Genomic DNA, 19,650 nt, shown 5'->3' on the forward strand with positions numbered 1-19,650 from the left:
TTGTCCCACTATTCTTTTATTCCAAGCTTTGTGCCGTGCATTATATAAGAGAGCCGCCCAACGCCAGATAATAAAGTAACTTTAATGGTCACTGCACAGGACACAACAACAAATATTTTCCTTTCGTCCCCGAAGCAGGTGACTATGGCTTGGAAATCATATTCATGTAACTTCAGAAGATAAATTATTTATCCGGACCGGCTGACTCTTGTATCTTATTCTGATTGGACAGTAAGACGACATTTCTTACAATGAGGGAATGAGGCCAGTGAAGCAGGTTTAAATGAATTTATCTGTCCCGTCCCAGAGCCTCGGTTTCAGCTTTGAGCTGCAGCTTTGGGTTGTTTGGCCTGAAGGTAATGTGTCTATATTTACCAGGAAGCAGATCCACAACAGGCTTTTAACTTAAAGGTTAGGTAACAATTACCACGAAGCAGCTCCATGGCAACAAAAGATTATGAGATTAACCTGCACCTACACTCACAAACGCTGCTGCCACAGGCCGGGCGCTGTTGATGCAGCTGCTGCGCTCTCGATGGCCACAGGGGGCGCAGTGACCTTTGACCCTGTCTCGACTCCCAGTAATCCTGTTAGAGCTGGCTGTCTGACTGAACGGGGAAAGTATGAGAAGAACGATGTGCAGAGAACCTAAGAGTGACTGTGCAGAGTTCTTTTTATAATGAAAGTTACAGAATAGGACAGTAGGACTTTTGAAAACTATAAGTTCATGCGCTCATTAATTTTGGTGTCACAACAAAATCACCATTAAACAAATAGATAAACATACCATGTGTAGATGAAGGACTCAGTTTGTACTGAACATCTAATGCATATCAGTCTCAAAATAGAAAAAAAAGAAGATGGCTTCAACAGATGAATCATTGTTGGGACACAGAACAGAAGATCCGCTCGCTCTCAGGTGACTGAGGATGTGATCAAGCTGTGTCAACAAGAATAGTCATCAACAATTACAGAGAGGGCTTTCATGGAAGGGTTGCGGTGCTAAAACCCCCTCATTACAGTGATAAATGCTCACTTTAGAGTTCGGTGGTGGAAAAAAACCAGAAGCACCGATCTCCTGAAATGTAGAACGAAGTGATATGATCAGAAAAGTCAGTAAGAGTGTGTGGAAATGCAATTGTGGTGAATTTCAAAGCTCAAGACACAAAACAGTCATAGAACTCCAGAGAGAAACAGGGAAGGAAACGTCCATTTGTGATACGTTCTGGTCTTGACAGCCTGAAGTCATATGTTTTTGATGCATGTCAAGATTATAAACAAAATGCACGAATGCATAATCGACAAGTCTCTTTGAAAACAGTAATTTTGTTCTTTGATATGTCTTTTTTATTCACAACCTGCTACTTTACACATTAGTCTCAAATATGCCAGCAAACACCTTTCAAGCAATACGGATTAAACATTGTTTTTTTCATTTTTCAGTATTTCTTTTTCAAACGTCAGACATTACACAAACACAGACAAGGACAGAAATCTTCACAGAATAATGGAGTATTAAGTCTCTCACAGGTTTTTTTGAAAATGTGAATAGGAGAGAGATTTTAATAAGAAAAAAAAACTGCTGGCCTCCTCGTGACGGCTGGTTCCAGCAGGATCATCTTCTTGTGTCTCACAGTCCACTTTCATCCTGCAGCAGGACAAAAGTTAAAGTTTTATTTGTGCAAACGTACAGGAAACTCGCTCTCGGATGACTGACAGAGCTGTTAATAAATGCAAACATCATGTTAATGTGTCGATACTGTCCACTTGTTGCCGGATCAACATACGCTCTTGAAAAGTTAACGCTACAGCAGATTGGGTGAGGGTGTTTTTTCACTTGACCCATGCACAGGCACCACCGCATGCAATTGATTTCCACTATATGTTCAACGACAGACTCAGTCCAAGCATAACTTTCAGCCTGTTTCTATGTTGCTCGTGCACATTTCATAAACATGACCTTTATCCACAACTTTCATTTGTTTTATGACATTTTTGCACAACATCCATAATAATTGCAATTCTTATTGCTGAATTTGAAAATATTGTTGATAAAATGATTTTAGCAGCGATCTCTAGTATGAAAATCCTGGTCTTGGTCGCTCCTCCTTCCTCTTCGATTGGACTACTCCCTCTGCATTTCTTCTCATTTCTATTCATTCCTCCATCTTCTAGATCACTTTATCTCATCTCTGTTGGCTCATGCGAAAGTGGTTTTCTCTGTAAAATAGTCACGGGATGGCAAAGTTCTAATTGACGATATGTCAATATTAATATAGATGGAAGATCCTAAAGTCTTCCAACTGAGACACAGCCAGATATAAACAAATCTCATGAATTATAAAGATAAGCATGCCTTGAGTTCAAAGCCAAACACAACCGGCCTTCCTCCATGCACGCACGACACCCATATAGAACGGCCTCCCCTCCCTTGTTTACCTTAAAAGGCAAACCTGTTAGAAATCACAAATTGCAATCAAAACAGCTGAAATAACACCGTGACGAAACAGCGACTGCACTGCAAAGGCAAACACTGAGTCACTATGAACAGCTGGCTCCCTTTCAGCAGATAAACAACCCAGTACACGCCCGTTACTTCACATCGACAAACTGTTTATCATTTTATCGCCTCCGCCTCCTGGTAACCTCCGTGATGTCTCAGCGTGCAGGATTCGTTATGCGATGATCCCAAATGAGCGTATGTGTTCTTTATGTGAACATTTTCCTTCTTTAAACAAGTGTTTTCTGTTTACCTCTTTGCGTTCTCGACAGTCCCCACAGATGCATCCCAGGCAGCCGTTGATCACCTGGATGCCGCAGAGCACCAGCTGCAGCAGGCCCATCGACAGCACGATGAAGAAGCAGACGACGTGCCACAACACGGCGTTTTCGGGGAACACGCAGACGGGCCACAGCGTCTGGTTCGTCAGGTAGCTGGCTTCTTCCCTGTGGTGGATTCAACAGCTGGAGAGGTTAAGCATTGGACACAGCAGGCAAAAGGAAAATGTGTCTGTGAGGAAAAAACATTTAATAAGATTGACTGAAATGGAAAGGAGCATTTGGAGAAAAGATGAATACCACTCTTACATATGTAGGATACATTTATCCTTCAAAGACTGTAAAAGGGAAGGTGTCAAAATCCACCTAACAGCAACTCTAAGTCCCACTAATCATGTTACATCTTGTTTGTTGATCCATGCAAAAAGCTTTGAGGGGTGTTTGGAATCCCTGATCGCTCAGAAAGTCAAAAACGTTTCCTTGCCCCTTTTTTTGTTGCTTTATTTGCTTCATTAACCGGAAACTCAATAGCATCAGACAAAATCTTAACATTTTCTTCCCTGAATTCAGCCTAACAGACTATTATGGGTGATCGAAGCAGAAACAACAAATTATTGATTTTTTCAATTATTTCCTTTTTATTAGATTTAGTCTGTCCTGTGATCTGATTAAATTGCTTTTTGTTTTTCAAGTCATTGCTGGAAATGTTGAATTACTAAATTCACAAGGGGTGATGGCAAATATCTACAGGACAGGAGGTAAAAAAGGGGAAACTGAGGTTTGTTTGAGGAAGTAAAAGCTCAACTGGACTATCACTGTCCCACCATGCATTGTGAAATCCAACTATGGCTCCTCCCTTGGAGCAGTGGCAAAAGTAGTCACATTCTTTAATCGAGTCAAAATACAGAATGCAATGACACACATTGTGATTCAACTTTTATGTTGAGCTTTGAATCAGAAGATATTTTTTTGTTAAAAATCAAGACCAAAGCAAACAAAGTTCATAAGGTGGCCGAACCTTTCAGGATGGAAAACTGTTGCCATGAGCTACTTTAGTCCTCAAACAATGAGCCAGTCTGACTGATGTAACAATAAAGTACCTGTATTCTTCATTTAATATTAACAACATGTTCATATTTACTTATCTCAAGCATATCACCTGGTCGGCCTCAATCAGGACATTACTTCAAAATGTGTGAAACGCTTCATGGTCACATTATCACATTAAGTTCAATTCCATTATCCGGCCTTCATCATCACTCAGAGTGAGTCTCATTCTCTTTAACAGCCAAAAATATTTCCCTGAAGCATAGGTGAGATTTTGAAGTAATATCTAAACTACAGTTTAAGTTTTACGGTCCTGAATCCTGGCATGAAGTGTTGGTTTAGTTTGCCACCTACTGGTTTTAAAGAGTATTACATGTAGATATTTTTAAGCTCAGTAAAAATGAATTTGTGTGCTTTTCACAGAAAGATAAAGCAGGTAAACATAACTAATGGCAATAGAGACAATAAAAAAACAAGAAAGAACTGTAAATGATAAATTACATGTTTTATGTCCTCAAGGCTCCATGATGTTACATCAGGTCGTATAACTATGCTGTTGCTCTGAAGAGTACGTCTGGAATTGTGTTTTAAAAAACTCACAGATTTTCAAATGGGTATTCCCACTTGTCATTGGCGAGTTTACAGAGGGGTCCTATAGCCAGACCAGCCGAGGCCACGCTGGTGCTGTAAATGGCTCCAATCAGACCGAAAGCAGAGGAGAAGACAGAGTTCAGCATCTGAGGGATGGATGGAGAACAGTGAGTTTAGATTAGATCCTGCTGACTCGTCATTTGTCTGACAGAACTTGTATGCTCCTGAACAAACAGATTGTTGCCTCTATCCATTTATGACAGTAATCAAACAGATCATGTTGCATAAATGGAATCAATGACGTGGCCAGTGAGTGTATCTATAAAGAGGTGGAGAGGTCAAACCCTGTCTGGTGATTGATCGTGAGAAATTGCTAAATTATGTCGCAGGACGTGCCTTTAAATGGTTAGAATTGCGTGTCCACATGGTGATTCATATGTACAACCCGCAACTACATTTCTTTCTTTTTAAATTATGTACAAAATGTCATCTTTTTTCTTTTTTTCTCCATCGATGCGTTAGTTATCAGTGATTTACAATCACGGTGTAAATCTTTCAAAAGCGATTGGACTCACTCGACAGCGGTTGCCACAGCAACCCGCCCCGCAGCAACCTTTGCCCCCGGCCCTGATGGCTGAGCAGCTCGGGCACAGCATCTGAAAAAATGCAAAGCATCAGCTCAGTCATCCGGGAATGAAAGAAGATGTTAATGTCACAATTCTTTATTAAAAATGGAACCGTTTGTATGTTTCCGCTTGAACGTGTACATGTGTCCGCTGACACTTCCTGGTTTATACACGTATGTGTGTGTTCTCTCTTATCTAAGTTCTCTCTTCACACACAAAGGTTGCTTTGATTGATCAGATAGATATTACCTTCATAAAACAGTCACTACACCTGATTGCCTTTGTGTTCTGTGCTTGGCAGAGACATGCCGTACAGTAATCATATCCTTAAGTCATTATTGTTCGTACCTTTGAGCGAAATGCTGAACTGTAGCATTAATTATTCTTTTATTTTATTCTATTTAAGACTTTCTTTACTCAGGAGAGCCACATTGAGGTTGACATTGAGGTTTTAATCTAAGAAAATCTTTTGAGCTGAAAAAAACCCCAGACTAATAACCAGACTAATATATCATAGTTTAACTGTTACTCATAACTAAAATGCAGATGTCCGTAAAAATATCCCTCAAAGTACCATCACACCTTAGCAGTGAAGCGAGACGCACAGTTTAGTTTCCCAGGTTAACACAAGCCAAAACCTTTAACTGAAAACGTACAACAAAGTATTAAAGCATATTGTGTGAAGCGATTACTCACAAACAGGCCTCCGCCGATGAGCCCCCCCATGAGCCAGACCTGGAGGGAGATCTGATCGTTCTCCAGTTGCTCTCCATTGGGGAAGAACAGCAGCAGGTTGGTGATCATACAGACGAACGCTGTAGGCAGCAGGATCAAGCCCACCAGGCGGGCACATTTCCCCGTACAACACATCCTTCCAGATGTTTTCCTTGCGTCGAATCGAAAAGGAAGTCAGGGGAAGGTGTGTGAACCCAAGGAGAAAAAAAAAAGGAGGTGAACGAACGGGAGAGGAGATCACGAGTGACAGCAGCGAAAGTCAAACACAACCTGGAGCAGGAAGGAGGAGGGAGAACAAGGGGCTTCCGGCCATCTCCACTCAGACCTGTGCAGCTTTCATATAAATATTGGTTAAGATGAAAATACTGGAGGCGGGCGTTTCTCATTTTGAACTGTGAAGTTGAAGTTTGACAAATAAAGATCATATAAGCAAAACATGCAAAGGTTCAAAGAAAGAGAATGTTATCAGTGTGTGTGTATTTAGTGGAGTCGGTCTAATGACCTTTGATTCCTGATGCTGGTGATCAGGATGTGTTCGCTCTATTTATGGCCTAATATTGAAGAGCTTGGCCGGCAGTCTGTTGGAGGAAACAAAGACGCTCTTATAGTGAGGTGTACATTTATAACTTCTTTTTAACAAGTTACTGATGTGAGGAAACCATTTGCTTTAGAAATTCAATCAGAGTGGAATTTATTGTCATTGTTTGTTTGTACCTCAGGTCCTGAGTAGAAGGTTTCTACACGTGTGTGTTTTAAATTCAAGGTGTTACTTGAGCGTTGAAGCGGGGAAATTATGAAGATTCTCTATGTTTGTAGTCCAGGTGACGTCAGGTGAAACGTGAACTCTCCACCCTCCGTCAATGTCTTCCTGCAGTGTTCAGTGTGTTTCAGGCCTCCGGCAGTCAAGTATCCCAGGAAGTCCAGTATTCAAGCTGACGTCATACGTATACGGAGCAAATCTATTTTAAAAACTGAATTTGACAAACATTATTCAAACCAAATGTTGGTTTGTTACATTTTATGATAATAATATCTATCTGTCTATCTATCTATCTATCTATCTATCTATCTATCTATCTATCTATCTATCTATCTATCTATCTATCTATCTATCTATCTATCTATCTATCTATCTATCTATCTATCTATCTATCTATCTATCTTCTATCTATCTATCTATCTATCTATCTATCTATCTATCTATCTATCTATCTATCTATCTATCTATCTATCTATCTATCTATCTATCTATCTATCTATCTATCTATCTATCTATCTATCTATCTATCTATCTATCTATCTATCTATCTATCTATCTATCTATCTATCTATCTATCTATCTATCTATCTGTCTGTCCCAAACTGGCTGCTGACGCTGAGCCTCCAGCCAATGGCGTAGAGGGTAAACAATGTCTCTCGTCAGCAAACAAAGTGGCTAAAGGTGACAGAGCCCAGAAGTGTCTACCACCAAAAAGACCTGCAGTCAGTCTTCATCTGCGATGACAGGTGAGTCCGGCCCTCGGTGCCACGCTCATTTTCAACTGCTTCTTTTCCATGGATTGATTTTAAATCTAAATGCACGCAATCTGCCGTCCTGTAAACAGTAACACAGCTTTTCTAGTGAGTCCTGTTTGAGTATATTTTTCAGCTCCGTGTAATATGAAAAGAGTTGTGAGGCCAATGGGTGAGGGAAGGAAGCATTAGTCCTGTGGCACAAAGAACTAATGCATGTGGTCAGAACAGCCAGGCCTAGAGGAAGGCCCATTTAGCTTGCTTAATATATATTACTGTAATCTACTGGACAAAGAAGGACTACTGAACATTTAATGTGATTGCACACACTATTCATCTGCCTCACTATTAGAAGGCATCCAGTTTGACCATATATATTGTACGTCTCCTTCCTAATGAGGGATATTTAATTTGATCACGTATATGAATCATGTACTGCATCATGAAGGGAACGTTAACATGTGGATCACTCATATTATTCATCAACGGTATCGCAACAATTAAAAGCGCACGGGCACAAATATTGCAGGATAGTCCATCTCGTCCAGCAGGTGTCCAGCACTCAAAGACCATTACACAGCCAGAATGAAGGCTGTTGTGTGCAGCTGCAAGGTGTCAGAAGACACACACACACACACACACACACACACACACACACACACACACACACACACACACACACACACACACACACACACACACACACACACACACACACACACACACACACACACACACACAGAACATATATACACAGATGAAGTCAGGAGTTACATACAAGGAGGGAGGAGATAGACACACACATATAATGAGTGAAGGGACTGACCTATATGAGATGAGCCAAGAAGGGAAAGGAGAAAAGCTGAGGAGGGAGGAACTTTCCAGGACAAAAACCCATGCAACTGGAGAAGAAGAAATGTTTGGAACTGAAGAGAGAGAGAGGGAGGATGGACATTGACCAGATCCCCATTGAGTTGACCAACCCTCGTCTATCTTCTATACTGTTTAACCCTGTGCGGAGTCGTGGGGCACTGGCGCCAATCCCAGCTCAGAATGGGCGAGGGCAGGATACACCAGTTCATCACCTTGGGGCAATTTGTACGTGGGGAAAATGCAAACTCCACACAGAAAGTCCCGGCTAATATTTCAAATCTGACTTTCTGCTTCACTGTGGCCCCCTTATAAAACCTGTTAAACACAACAGCTCATCGTCCATTTCTGGGATGGTGGTTGCAGACTTGTGATTTTCTGAACAGAAATGGCTCAAATCTGATGCTAATAAATACTCAAAAAGGAGAAGTTGTTTGTCTTCAATCTCGAAGAAACAAACACGCCAGTCATGGAGGTTTGTTTTGTGCAGATAAAGTGAAAGAGCTCGTTTCAAAGTGCCTGCAGGCCCGGGACATGGCTTACTGTCCATACAGCCGCTTCCCCGTCGGTGCGGCCATCCTGACAGCAGAGGGCGCCATAGTCACAGGTAATGATAACCAGAGTGTCCAACGTGGACGAATGACGTTTGATTGTTTCTCATTCGTTAATTATTTAACGCTATCTATCTATCTATCTATCTATCTATCTATCTATCTATCTATCTATCTATCTATCTATCTATCTATCTATCTATCTATCTATCTATCTATCTATCTATCTGTCTATCTATCTATCTATTTTTCAACACCAAGGGTCTTCAAATTTCGTGTGTGTGCGCGCAATGATCTTTTGCCATGTCCCTTACCTGCAAAACACAGTTGCATTCTGAAAAGTGCTATAAAAGTATTGATTGATTGATTGATTGATTGATTGAAACTCTTCAACTTTAACGTTTGTTGCTTTGTGCTTCTGTTTCACTTCCACCAGAATGTAATAGTTTGTGTTTCTTTGAAGCGCTTCATTATTTTTGCCACTAATTCATCAGCTACTCACTATGCAGAATGGAAAAAATAATTAAAACGCTTTGCACTGTTAATCATTGAAAGTGAAAGTAATTGCATCTATGAAACGTTAAACGTCCCCATTATTAATGATTCACCTTAGAATATGTCAATTTACAATTTTAAGGGGTCCAGGTTTTGCTCAATATGTTCCTGTGCGCATTACTCATTAATCAGCCTCGGTTTCACCACCTCTCCCTCCCTAAAGACGAATGTCAATGTTTGTGAAACTTTATATTTGTGCTTTTCACTGATGCTTTGACCGTGCACATAGTAAATTATATTGTTTGTCATGCGTGATTTCATGTCAGTTTGCCCTCTCACTGCTGTAATATATCAATAAAGTTCCTTATCTCATTTTTATCTTATCTTGCATCTGACTTAATTTTGGATCACGTTTTTACAGAGAGGAGGTTTGAGATAAAAACAATAAATCCAACCCCTCCAACTCATCTTCAGTATGTTTTTTTTCCCTAGAGATTCTGCCTGTTTCTTGGTATCCTCCTGATGTTGCTGTGTTTGTGTGTCTTCAGGCTGTAACGTGGAGAACGCTTCCTATGGCCTGACAGTGTGTGCAGAGCGAACAGCTATCCAGAGAGCCGTAGTGGAAGGACACAGACAGTTTACTGCCATCGCTGTGACATGGTAGGACAATCCGTGCGAATAGACTCCACGAGTGCAATATATTCGGATATATATTCATCCTTTCCCCTCCTTTGTGTAGTGACATCAAAGACCGGTTTGTTGGGCCATGTGGAGCCTGCCGACAGGTTCTGATGGAGGTGAAGCATTCCCCTAAGGTCTCACAATACGGACAATATCTATGGATTGAAATCTAATTATAGTTTGTTTGAGACATTATTTAAAATGTTAAATTATGTTATAAGAAGAATTAAAGTTTAAAATCGATTTAAAATTGACCCATTTTCTAGTTTAAATCCACCAGGTCACTTTCCAAATAAACACTGCTGCAGTGTTTTACTCACTTGTTCAAACACAATGGTAATTGTAGAAATATAGATACAAAGAAAATAAAAAGATGTAAGCTCCTGAAAAAGGAGCAGTTCTGAAATAAGTAAACAAACATATTGAAAGAAGGTTTAGCTGAACAATCTGTGTGTGTCTATACTTGAGAGTATTGAATAATTAATAATCAGAAGTCAGTCAAAATGCCCTCCTCCCTCCTGGCACACAATAGTTTCTAATTCAACCTCAGCATAATACAGCGTATTCTGGAAAGAATTCACAGCGCTTCACATTTTTTCACAGTTTATGTTATAGTCCTATTTTAAAAATGGTGTAAATACATTTTCCCCCTCAAAGTTCTACACACAACATCCAACAATGACAGTGATTATTTTTTTTTTCAATGTTTGCAAATTCATTAAAGGTAAACAAGGAGGAAACCCCATGTACATAAGTATTCACATCCTTTGCTCAGTCCTTTGTTGATGCACCTTTGGCAGAAATTACAGCTTCAAATCTTTTTGAATAAGACGTCACAAGCTTGGCACACCTCTCTTTGATCCATGTGATCCATTCCTCATTGCAGCACCTCTCGGTTGGATTGGAGGTGTTGGTGCAGAGCCCGTTTCAGATCTCTCCAGAGATGTTCAGTCAGATTAAAACCTGTGCTCTGGCTCGGCCACTCGAGCCATGCTGGAGCCGCCCCTCTGATATCTTGGCTGTGTGCTCCAGGCCGGTCGCCCGGAGATGAGCGGTGCCTGGTTTCCTCCAAACATGTCTCCTGGCATTCACACCAAAGAGTTCAATCTTTGTGTCATTAGACAAGGGAATTTCATTTCTGCTGGTCTGAGAGTCCTTCAGGGGCATTTCGTCACCGGCTGCCATCTGCCTTTTACTCAGGAGTGTCTTCAGTCTGGTCACTCCCTCTTACAGGCCTGATTGGTGGATTGTCACAGAGATGGTTGTCCTTCTGGACGTTTCTCCTCTCTTTCTCTTCTTCCATTTCCAGATGATGGAGGCCACAGTGCTCATTGGATCCTTCAAAGCGTCCCCAGACATCCCGTCTCGGAGGTCTTCCAGACAAAACCTTTGACCTTCTACTTGGCTTGTGCTCTGACATGAATTCACTGTGTGTGCCTTTTCAAATCATGTCCAATCATCTGAATTCACCACAGGTGGACTCCAATGAAGCTGTAGAAACAAATCAAAGAAAACCAGTTCATTCTGGAATGAGGCTGTAAAATAACTAAATGTGGAAAAAGTGGAGCCCTGTTAAGACTTTCTGTATGCACTGTATATCCTAACCAGGCCACTGACTCTTTACTCTTTCGTTTCCATGCATATTGTCCTCCCCAGGTAATACACAACAGAAACACTACTGTGAATCTTTACTTTAAAAAAAACACACAAAAGAAACAGTTTTAGAACTTAAGTCATCCAAAGTAAAACAAATATATATTTATGTTAATCCATCAAAATAGGACTGAGCTGACAACAGTTTAGATAAAGTAATACAGACAATATTATAGTGTTAAAAGTGTCTGAACCACTCTGAGGTATATTTTCAGATTTTGTTATGCATAACTATCTTTCTCTGTCTTTCTTGACAGTTTGGAACGGACTGGATCGTATATTTGACTAAACCAGATGGCTCCTACAAAGAAACCAGCCTCAGTGAACTCTTGCCTTTCGCCTTTTCCCCAGCTCACCTGGGAAAGAACTAATGATGGCTCTGCGGCACCCTGTCATGCCTTTAAGTTTCAGTAACAAAGCATGAAAAATGCACTTTGTCCAATCCACTATATCTGTTGATTTGTTTGTTGACTTGATTTGTCATAAAACAATAAAACTTCTTTACGAACAGTTGTCTCATTCGCCATCACTGGGATTTTCCTCATCAGCTCGATGTGGTCTGTAGTTTAATTGCCGCTGAAGCCTTTATTAAATTGTGCAACATTTATGATGAAGTTTCTGAATTTCCTCTTTTCATGTCGCTTGATGTTTTGATAGGTAGGTTTGAAAACAAAGATTTAAAGAGTCAAGCCTCGGGCTTGATAATGTATCTTGAAATGTATCCTTCGTCTTTTATATAAGTTTAAGCGTGATAGACTTTAGGGATACGTTTAAAAGTTGCTTCTTTGACTTTAACCAAATGCCTATTCGGGAGGAGCCCAACCTCTTTCTTTGGTAAATCATCTGCAAATATATTCCAATATGACACAACACAGGGTAAAGGTGTGATCTTTTGGAACATGGCTCTAATCGATTTGTATTATTTTAGAGAATCATGGAACAGACAGGTTTTGCAGGTTTGTGGGCATCAAGTCTCTTTTGGCGTTAAAAAGGCAGAGGAAGAAGCTCCAAACTCTCCAGTCTCGATCCTCTCCACCAAGTGATTCTTCACATGTGAACAAAACTCCCTGCTTGCTCAATAACTCCTCTCCCCATGAGATGTCGTGTCGGTTTTGTTGCTAAAGTGACCAGAAGATTCGAGGTGCTACGTCATGTGGAGTGCATGTCATGTGATTGAGTGGGCGTGTCCAAAGTCCGTTTCCGGAAACATGGAGGCTGTACTGAGTGATGTGGTAGCTCCTGAAGATCTTTTAGTAAGTTTTTCTTTTACTGGACCTCTTTTCGTATTTAAAATAGACGCGTTAAGGATTGACAAACACGTGAGCGTGTTGTTAGAGCACTTTGACTGTCGCTAAAAGCGGAGCGGAAGGTGAAAAGAGACGCGTCTGTTCGTGTCGTCAGCTAATGCTAAAGGTTGTAATCTGCTAGTTGCGTTTTACAAATTTTCAAATAATTGACGACATGCGACTCACATTAGAGCTTTTAGCAGCTGTTAAGTTCCCCGTTTAAACGAGACTAACTCCACTAGGCAGCGCGACATGTCACACAGTTTATTATTAGCGGAGCTGCTCTGCGATTCTCTGTCTCTTGTGTGTCGATGGAACTCATTCCAGTGATTTCCAAACTGTGTTTGTGGTAGAAATTTGAGAAGAAGTACAAGAGTGAGCAGGCGAAGGGAGATGTCTCCAAGGAAACCAAGTTCGAATATGCCTGGTGTCTGATCAGGAGTAAATACTCCCAGGACATCAAGAAGGGGATTGTGCTTCTGGATGGTGAGTTCATGCAACTTGTCCTGACACCAGTCTTGTCTAATTACAGTCAGATTGGAATCATGACGTGTGTCTCAGGCCTGATTTAAAAAAAAAAAAACACTTGAGTGAATGATTGAATCAGGCCGCACTTTCACTGGGTTTGGAGTAAAGTTTCCATGTTTCCTGTGCATGCATGGATTTCCTCCAGATCCTCCAGTTTCCTCCTTAAACCATGATCTTGAGGCTATTTTGTAACGCTTGTCTATTGACTTGTGAACCCACAGTTACAAAACTGCACAAAAACAACTAAAATTAAGTGTTTGATACTAAAGTCAAAGCGTATATGTTTCACCCGAACAATAACTTTTTGCAGATATTCTTTCATGTGTTTATATTCATGTACAATAACTGCCGATACTAAATAATATACACATTCCCCTAAAGTAACTTTTCTTCCTAGTACCTATCAAACATCCTTTTTCCCCCCAAACGTTTTTCTTTATATAACTGACGACAAAAAAGAGTGACGAACCACCAGAGGGGAGTGTCATGAAAACAATGATCAATTTAGCCTTGAGTTCAAGAAACAGATGCTTCAGATTCCATTGTGATTTATTTTTGTTTCTTCCTGTGCAGGCCATGGCTCAGTGAACAAAAATCAAAAAGTTATCATGTCTTTGTCAATGACCAAATATAAGGAAGTAATCACTTTACAAACACAGCACATGTATAAACAATATAGCAAAAATTAGCATGTTATTTCACTCTCTCATTTATTCTAGTTTAGGCTGCTATTACTGCTAGTACAAAATGACAGAGAAAAAAGCTAAGTACTCCAAAGCTTCAGTTTACAACTTGTAGATGCTTTCTGACGCCACACTCCCATTTCCATTGTGAAGACTTTCGGATCATTTGAGCGTGCATATTTTCAGATTTCATAATAAAAGCTGATGAAAACGTTTCCCCTTTGCAGAACTTGTTCAGAAGTCATCAAAAGACGACTCCCGGGACTATTTGTTCTACCTTGCAGTGGCCAACTACAGACTGAAAGTGAGTGACATTTTTAAAGATTTTCTCTCGTTTCTCATAACCTTTGTTTGTTTTTTTTGAACGATCCATCTCTGTTTGTAGCAGCGAAACAATGAGAGAAAAGCAAACAAGGACTCGTCTGTGTGTCACACTACTTTTATTCTTCAGTTAACAAAGGACAAAGTCTGAAAAAGCAGAAGGCGGCTGTATTTTTTTAAAATCTCTGACTTCAGGCTCCTCCTACTGGGGATGTGTCCTGATATGTAGATATTTAAACACAGAGCTGTCTGATTGGTTCAATTTAAAACTATTGCTGACTTTTCAGCTGTTTCCCCAAAATCTAATTTATTTAATTTTCCATCAAGACTCTTCTCGAATGTGTTCTGGTGCAGTCCCGGGCCTGCCGCTGCCCTCTCTCCTCAGCAATCTAATCAGTTTTTTTCATGTCTGGAGGTCAAGATGATCTCCTTCTTAAGTCTTATCTCATTAAAACACACTCCATTCAATACAAACAATCTGTGCTGATTGATCTCTCTCTCAAAGTACAAAAATACAGTTCTTCTTTTTTTTTCTTCTTCACCAGGAATATGAGAAAGCGCTGAAGTACATCCGTACTCTTCTAAAGAACGAGCCGACTAACAAGCAGGCTCTGGAGCTGCACACGCTCATCGACAAGGCTCTAAAGAAAGGTGAGGATGACGAACGAGCGAGCAAGGGGAATCTTTTCTGGTTCGCTTGAGTGATTTAATTCTCTCTCCCCTGGCCTTTTGCTGTGCAGATGGCTTGGTCGGCATGGCCATCGTCGGGGGAATCGGCCTCGGAGTGGCGGGCTTGGCGGGCCTCATCGGCCTGGCCGTGTCAAAGGGAGCCGCCAAATCCTAACCTGGATGTGATTTTTGCTGGACCTGCATTAAAAGACTAGTAAAGGCTTTTTTGTTTCACGCAAGTTTAAAGGATGTGTGATGGCGGCTTACAGCTGAACATTTACTGCAACTCCAGTTTGAAACGACGCCAGTGAATAACATGTTTTCACACTTTAACAGGGTTGAGAGGCACTACTTTGATTCTTCTGCTCTCTTTTCATACACCGCAGCCTGACACTTCCTCATTACTTTCTCAATTAACCCGAACAGACAAGGTGTGGCTCAGATTTACAAAATTGTTGACACTTTTGCCTGACTTTATTCGTATTTATATTTTCTCCAAAGTATCTTTCTGTTAAGCCGAGTCGTGGTTCTATTTGTGTGTCGTCGTCGTTGAATTGTCAAAGAAAGTGGAGACGTGACGAGGAGAGGAGCAGAGTCGTCTGTTAGTTCTGCCATTCATCTAGTAGAAGTTTGTAAGAATGATGAGATGTTTTCATTCGTTTTCGGAGCGCATGTTTGTTGTTTTTTTTCTCCCCCTAATCGCTCATAAATGCAACTTGGAAGAGTGCTATTGAAATTTAACATTTTGATGCATCGCCAACATTCACCTCTGCTATATTTGATGAGCTCTTCTTTCATTCTTGTTAAATAAAGGAAAAGAAATAACGTTCGATGAGATTGGTAGGACGTTATTATCAAGCTGTGAACACATGCTCCACCACACACAGGTGTGTGTGTTTATTAAGGCTGGTCTTGAAAGCTGGATGAAGAAATAGTTTGGTGCAACACCCAGCTGATAATCAGTAATGAATCACATCTAATTAGATCTGAAGTTACACATTAACAAGTTACATATTTACTGCAATGATGAAGCATGAATGGTTTGGTGTCTTACTTTACATTGGAAATCTCATTCTCACAATTATCTAATTAAAAACCTTATTACTTCTCTGTTGATCAATATAAAACCTATTTATTTTGTATGAATACTGTAAATCTAAATCCTGTCTTTATAGAAATCCCTTCAATTTAAACTACTCATCTGAACGTGGATTCTTCTCACTGAAACAAACATTCATACATATTCTTCACATTGAGAAAACTCATTTTAGGTGGTTCAGTCAGCTTCAGGGGTCGGAGGTCGACTGGGCAGGTTCAGCAGGGAGGAGGCCCGGGGGTCAGTCTACGACCCGCTGGAGAGGCCATATCTTCACTAGTCTGGGCGCGGTGAGAGATCCAAGAGACGAGGATGTCTGGGCTTCACCCTCCAATGCTGCAAACTAAGCGATAAAGGAGAACAATATAGAGTACAAATACAAATTCCTCTGTACTTATGCTTGTATTTTAAATGGAAAGGCTTTTTAATGCTGTTCTGCATATCATAACAACAGACTGCTTCTCACTTCATCATACAAATGTAAAATGATGGCAGTTAATATAGAGAACTGTATGAGTTATTGCATTGATGTTAACAAGTCATGCTTCTGTTAATAAAACATAATATATATAGACATATATAATAAAACGTATATAATCCAGCATTGTATCCTTTGATTTAATTAATTCACTTCAACAACAGGACAAATAGCTCTTATTTACAGCCGTTATCTGAGTTTAAAACACACTTTAGCATCAAACACTTAGTGATTTCAAGGCAATATGTCTAAAGGGGAAAATTTCCTCTGCTGATAAGCGGATGTTCTGAAAAGCCTCTTTGCTTTTACCAGTTGAGAAAGAGCTTAAACTAGAAAACTGTTGCTTTCCATTCATATACACGTGCGGCTCACACCTTAATCATTCATTTTCATAAGTATATTTTATTGATAAGGCAAAGTCCACAGTGCCAGCGTATTCTTACCACTGTTACTTATTAACTATTAAATTGGCAGACAGGTTGTTCTCTATAATCATGTGAACATTAAGATCAGGCTGAAGGAAGAAGAGGAAGAGAAAAAAAAAAGAAGAAAAGAAACGTGCATGGCCTAGTTCACGCCGTCTTGACCTCTGTGGAGAGATTCAAGTCGCCGGCATCGTTTTACGACAGGAAGGCTTATGGAGGCTATCAGCCTTGTGTGGCGTTATCAACCTCGTGGGATGTTACTCATTAACTCACCTGACAGGACCGAAACTCCCCAGGGACAGATCAGTGAAAACGATCGATTCCAATGGTGTGAAGCAGGCGATCGAGTGGGGAAAGGTTAAGAAACCGAGCTTCAGATTGTGTCTGAGGAACCACGAATAAAACAAAAAAATATCCAAACAAAGGAGGAGAATAGAAACATAAAATGCTTAAATTGTCCTCAGATTCTCTCATGTCAGCCCTTCTGTGCATTAATGATTCATTTAAACTTTCTCTGATCAGCTTCAGTGACTATGAGATATCGGGCCAATGTTCATTGAGCATCTGTGTGCTTTAGAGCACGGCTGAGGGATATTAATGTGCAATCACCATAAAGAAATGGACTGGGAACATGGTGTATTGGGCCAAACAACACCCTGTACACATGTCATCAGGCCATAATTTAAAAAGGTTATAGTATAATCTAGAGCAACCTTTTATAATCAGTCACCTCAGGTAGTGACACACAGAGAGAGATTGTAAATTGAGCTCTTTGATGGCATTTTATGTGAAGTTAATGGATAATAATAATAATAATAATAATAATAATAATAATAATAATAATAATAATAATAATAATAATAATCTGTCTCTTTTCACATTCAGTAGTGTGTTTTACCCGTGAGGGCTTTGACCTTACGTCACAACATGACAAGAGATATGTTGTACGATTATGACGGGCTACATCAACATGGTACAGCGCAGTGATACGATATGATTCGACACACTTTGCTCTTGTGATACAGTGAGATTACAATGTTACAAAGTTGTAATAACATATATTATGATACAGTATGCTCCAATGCGACATGGTGCAAGATAATAATTCATCACAAAACAGAACAATGACAATGTGTACATGCAGTGTGATACAATACGATCAGCTATGCTGTGCGTTAGGATGTGATCCGTTATAATAAGATATGATATGATGTTACTACACTGTGTGATATGGCAATACAATACGTTACATTACATTATGTTACATTAAGATACCTCAACATGATGCGTTCTGATTCCGAGTGGAATTCTATGGTAAAATGATACAATATGACTTATTTTGATACAATGCAGTACAAGATATTGTGATGCAATGCGATACCATATGATTCAATAATACAATATACTATGATGTACTTCATTGTTACCTTAGGAGGAATCCTTAAAGGGAAGGTGCAACTGCAGAAAGAATTTAAAATAATATAATATTGGATTTAATATAGTACACACATATAAAAGAACAATTTCTCAATTCTCATTCAAATCTACATATGTTAACCTTGTTAGTAACAATTTATTATATTACTGCTCTACTCGGTGGGGTATTTCTTCCTCATATCTTCTCCATGTACAGTTTTATTCCTGTAAAAACTGAAAGTCATAGAGTCTTTTGTCCAAGAACAATAAACTCACAGGATGTTTTGTTCTCGCTGACGAACTAAACAACTGTGGTATTTTGCTCTTAATGGTGCAGACTTATCAGTTCGCCTATGCTGCAGCCAAACGAGCTGTAAATATGTGCTTTGCGAACAGCTCGCTCGTAAAACGAGGCGTTGGTGGGACAAGATCCATCTCTCTGAGCAGCTTAGGTGTGGATGAAGTGCAGGAGGACTGAGGGCAGGTGACTGGGTTTAACTTTAACTGCCGTTTGAATTACTGAGATTGTTTTACTGAATAGATGGTAAAAAGAAAGTGTTTGTATATCAATATATAAGTGTCTACCTGCTCAGTGTTTCAGTAGTTTTTGCACAATTTGTTGTTCTCTAACAAGAAGCGTTACAGCAAAGCTCCCAACATGTGTTTGATCCATCAACAGACTATTAAATGTCCTGGTCCATTCAATTACTGCACTTTCTCCTGACCTGAGTCCATGGAAAACCTCTGGGATCAGCTCTTCTGCTCAAATGCCCTACTTTCACGATATAATATGGACTTTTTAGGATGTCCATAAAAGCCAAACATATTGTGTGTGTGTGTGTGTGTGTGTGTGTGTGTGTGTGTGTGTGTGTGTGTGTGTGTGTGTGTGTGTGTGTGTGTGTGTGTGTGTGTGTGTGTGTGTGTGTGTGTGTGTGTGTGTGTGTGTGTGTGTGTGTGTGTGTTGCATGTCTAACATTGTCTCCAGTAAAAAATGACAAGTGACACAAAACCTCTGTTTACCAGCTCAATCGTCACCATGGCAACATAAAATATCTGGAGCTGCCAATCAGCTGTGTCTGCTTCCGTCTGTTTGTTTGTAGTTTGCCCCATTCATTTTTTTTTGTATTTATCCATTGTAATAAGTTCATATATTTATTTCTTCAAGAGCATCTTCCTCCGACAGACTGATGTGACTTCAGGCTGACATAT

General features: G+C 40.0%; 4 protein-coding genes across 5 annotated transcripts in view; 3 read left to right on the forward strand and 1 right to left on the reverse strand.

Moving 5' to 3' along the window:
* mettl3 (methyltransferase like 3) overlaps positions 1-5,180 on the forward strand; it is a 21,144-nt gene extending 15,964 nt beyond the window's left edge. The window contains exon 12 of the mRNA XM_080486051.1: positions 2,773-5,180. The gene's annotated coding sequence lies outside the window, so the exon portion shown is untranslated. The remainder of the gene's footprint in view (positions 1-2,772) is intronic.
* On the reverse strand, positions 64-8,211 carry tm4sf5 (transmembrane 4 L six family member 5). Of its 2 annotated transcripts, XM_080486053.1 has the most exons (6): positions 8,116-8,211; positions 5,739-5,928; positions 4,992-5,072; positions 4,426-4,562; positions 2,754-2,946; positions 64-1,648 (listed from the first exon to the last, which is right to left on the reverse strand). In XM_080486053.1, the coding sequence occupies exons 2-6, from the start codon at positions 5,910-5,912 to the stop codon at positions 1,631-1,633; spliced, it is 603 nt and encodes a 200-aa protein (XP_080342179.1). In that variant the 5' UTR covers positions 5,913-5,928; positions 8,116-8,211; the 3' UTR covers positions 64-1,630. The 2 variants fall into 2 exon arrangements, with proteins under 2 accessions (XP_080342179.1, XP_080342178.1); XM_080486052.1 differs by lacking the exon at positions 8,116-8,211 and having other exon boundaries at positions 5,739-6,296.
* LOC308123958 (cytidine deaminase) lies at positions 7,277-12,045 on the forward strand (the record flags this gene model as incomplete). Its single annotated transcript, XM_080486709.1, has 5 exons — positions 7,277-7,283; positions 8,650-8,766; positions 9,754-9,865; positions 9,945-10,002; positions 11,797-12,045. The coding sequence occupies 5 exons, from the start codon at positions 7,277-7,279 to the stop codon at positions 11,908-11,910; spliced, it is 408 nt and encodes a 135-aa protein (XP_080342835.1). The 3' UTR covers positions 11,911-12,045.
* A 678-nt stretch (positions 12,046-12,723) lies between these two features.
* On the forward strand, positions 12,724-15,855 carry fis1 (fission, mitochondrial 1). The gene is made up of 5 exons (XM_080486426.1): positions 12,724-12,792; positions 13,179-13,311; positions 14,264-14,340; positions 14,903-15,008; positions 15,098-15,855. Exons 1-5 carry the CDS (start codon positions 12,748-12,750, stop codon positions 15,199-15,201), a joined length of 465 nt encoding a protein of 154 aa, XP_080342552.1. The 5' UTR covers positions 12,724-12,747; the 3' UTR covers positions 15,202-15,855.
* The last annotated feature ends 3,795 nt before the right edge of the window (positions 15,856-19,650 follow it).

The sequence above is a fragment of the Lipophrys pholis genome, assembly GCF_963383615.2.
Source record: "Lipophrys pholis genome assembly, chromosome: 18".
Classification (NCBI taxonomy): Eukaryota; Metazoa; Chordata; class Actinopteri; order Blenniiformes; family Blenniidae; genus Lipophrys; species Lipophrys pholis.

Bases quoted from the DNA above. Each gene is read 5' to 3' on its own strand.
- tm4sf5 (XM_080486053.1), bottom strand. From the start codon at position 5,912: ATGTGTTGTACGGGGAAATGTGCCCGCCTGGTGGGCTTGATCCTGCTG. The intron at 5,073-5,738 runs GTGAGTAATCGC...GCATTTTTTCAG, and splicing joins TCATCGGCGGAGGCCTGTTT to ATGCTGTGCCCGAGCTGCTC. The intron at 2,947-4,425 runs GTGAGTTTTTTA...AATCCACCACAG, and splicing joins GAATACCCATTTGAAAATCT to GGAAGAAGCCAGCTACCTGA.
- fis1 (XM_080486426.1), top strand. From the start codon at position 12,748: ATGGAGGCTGTACTGAGTGATGTGGTAGCTCCTGAAGATCTTTTA. The intron at 14,341-14,902 runs GTGAGTGACATT...CTTCTTCACCAG, and splicing joins TGGCCAACTACAGACTGAAA to GAATATGAGAAAGCGCTGAA. The intron at 15,009-15,097 runs GTGAGGATGACG...TTTGCTGTGCAG, and splicing joins CGACAAGGCTCTAAAGAAAG to ATGGCTTGGTCGGCATGGCC.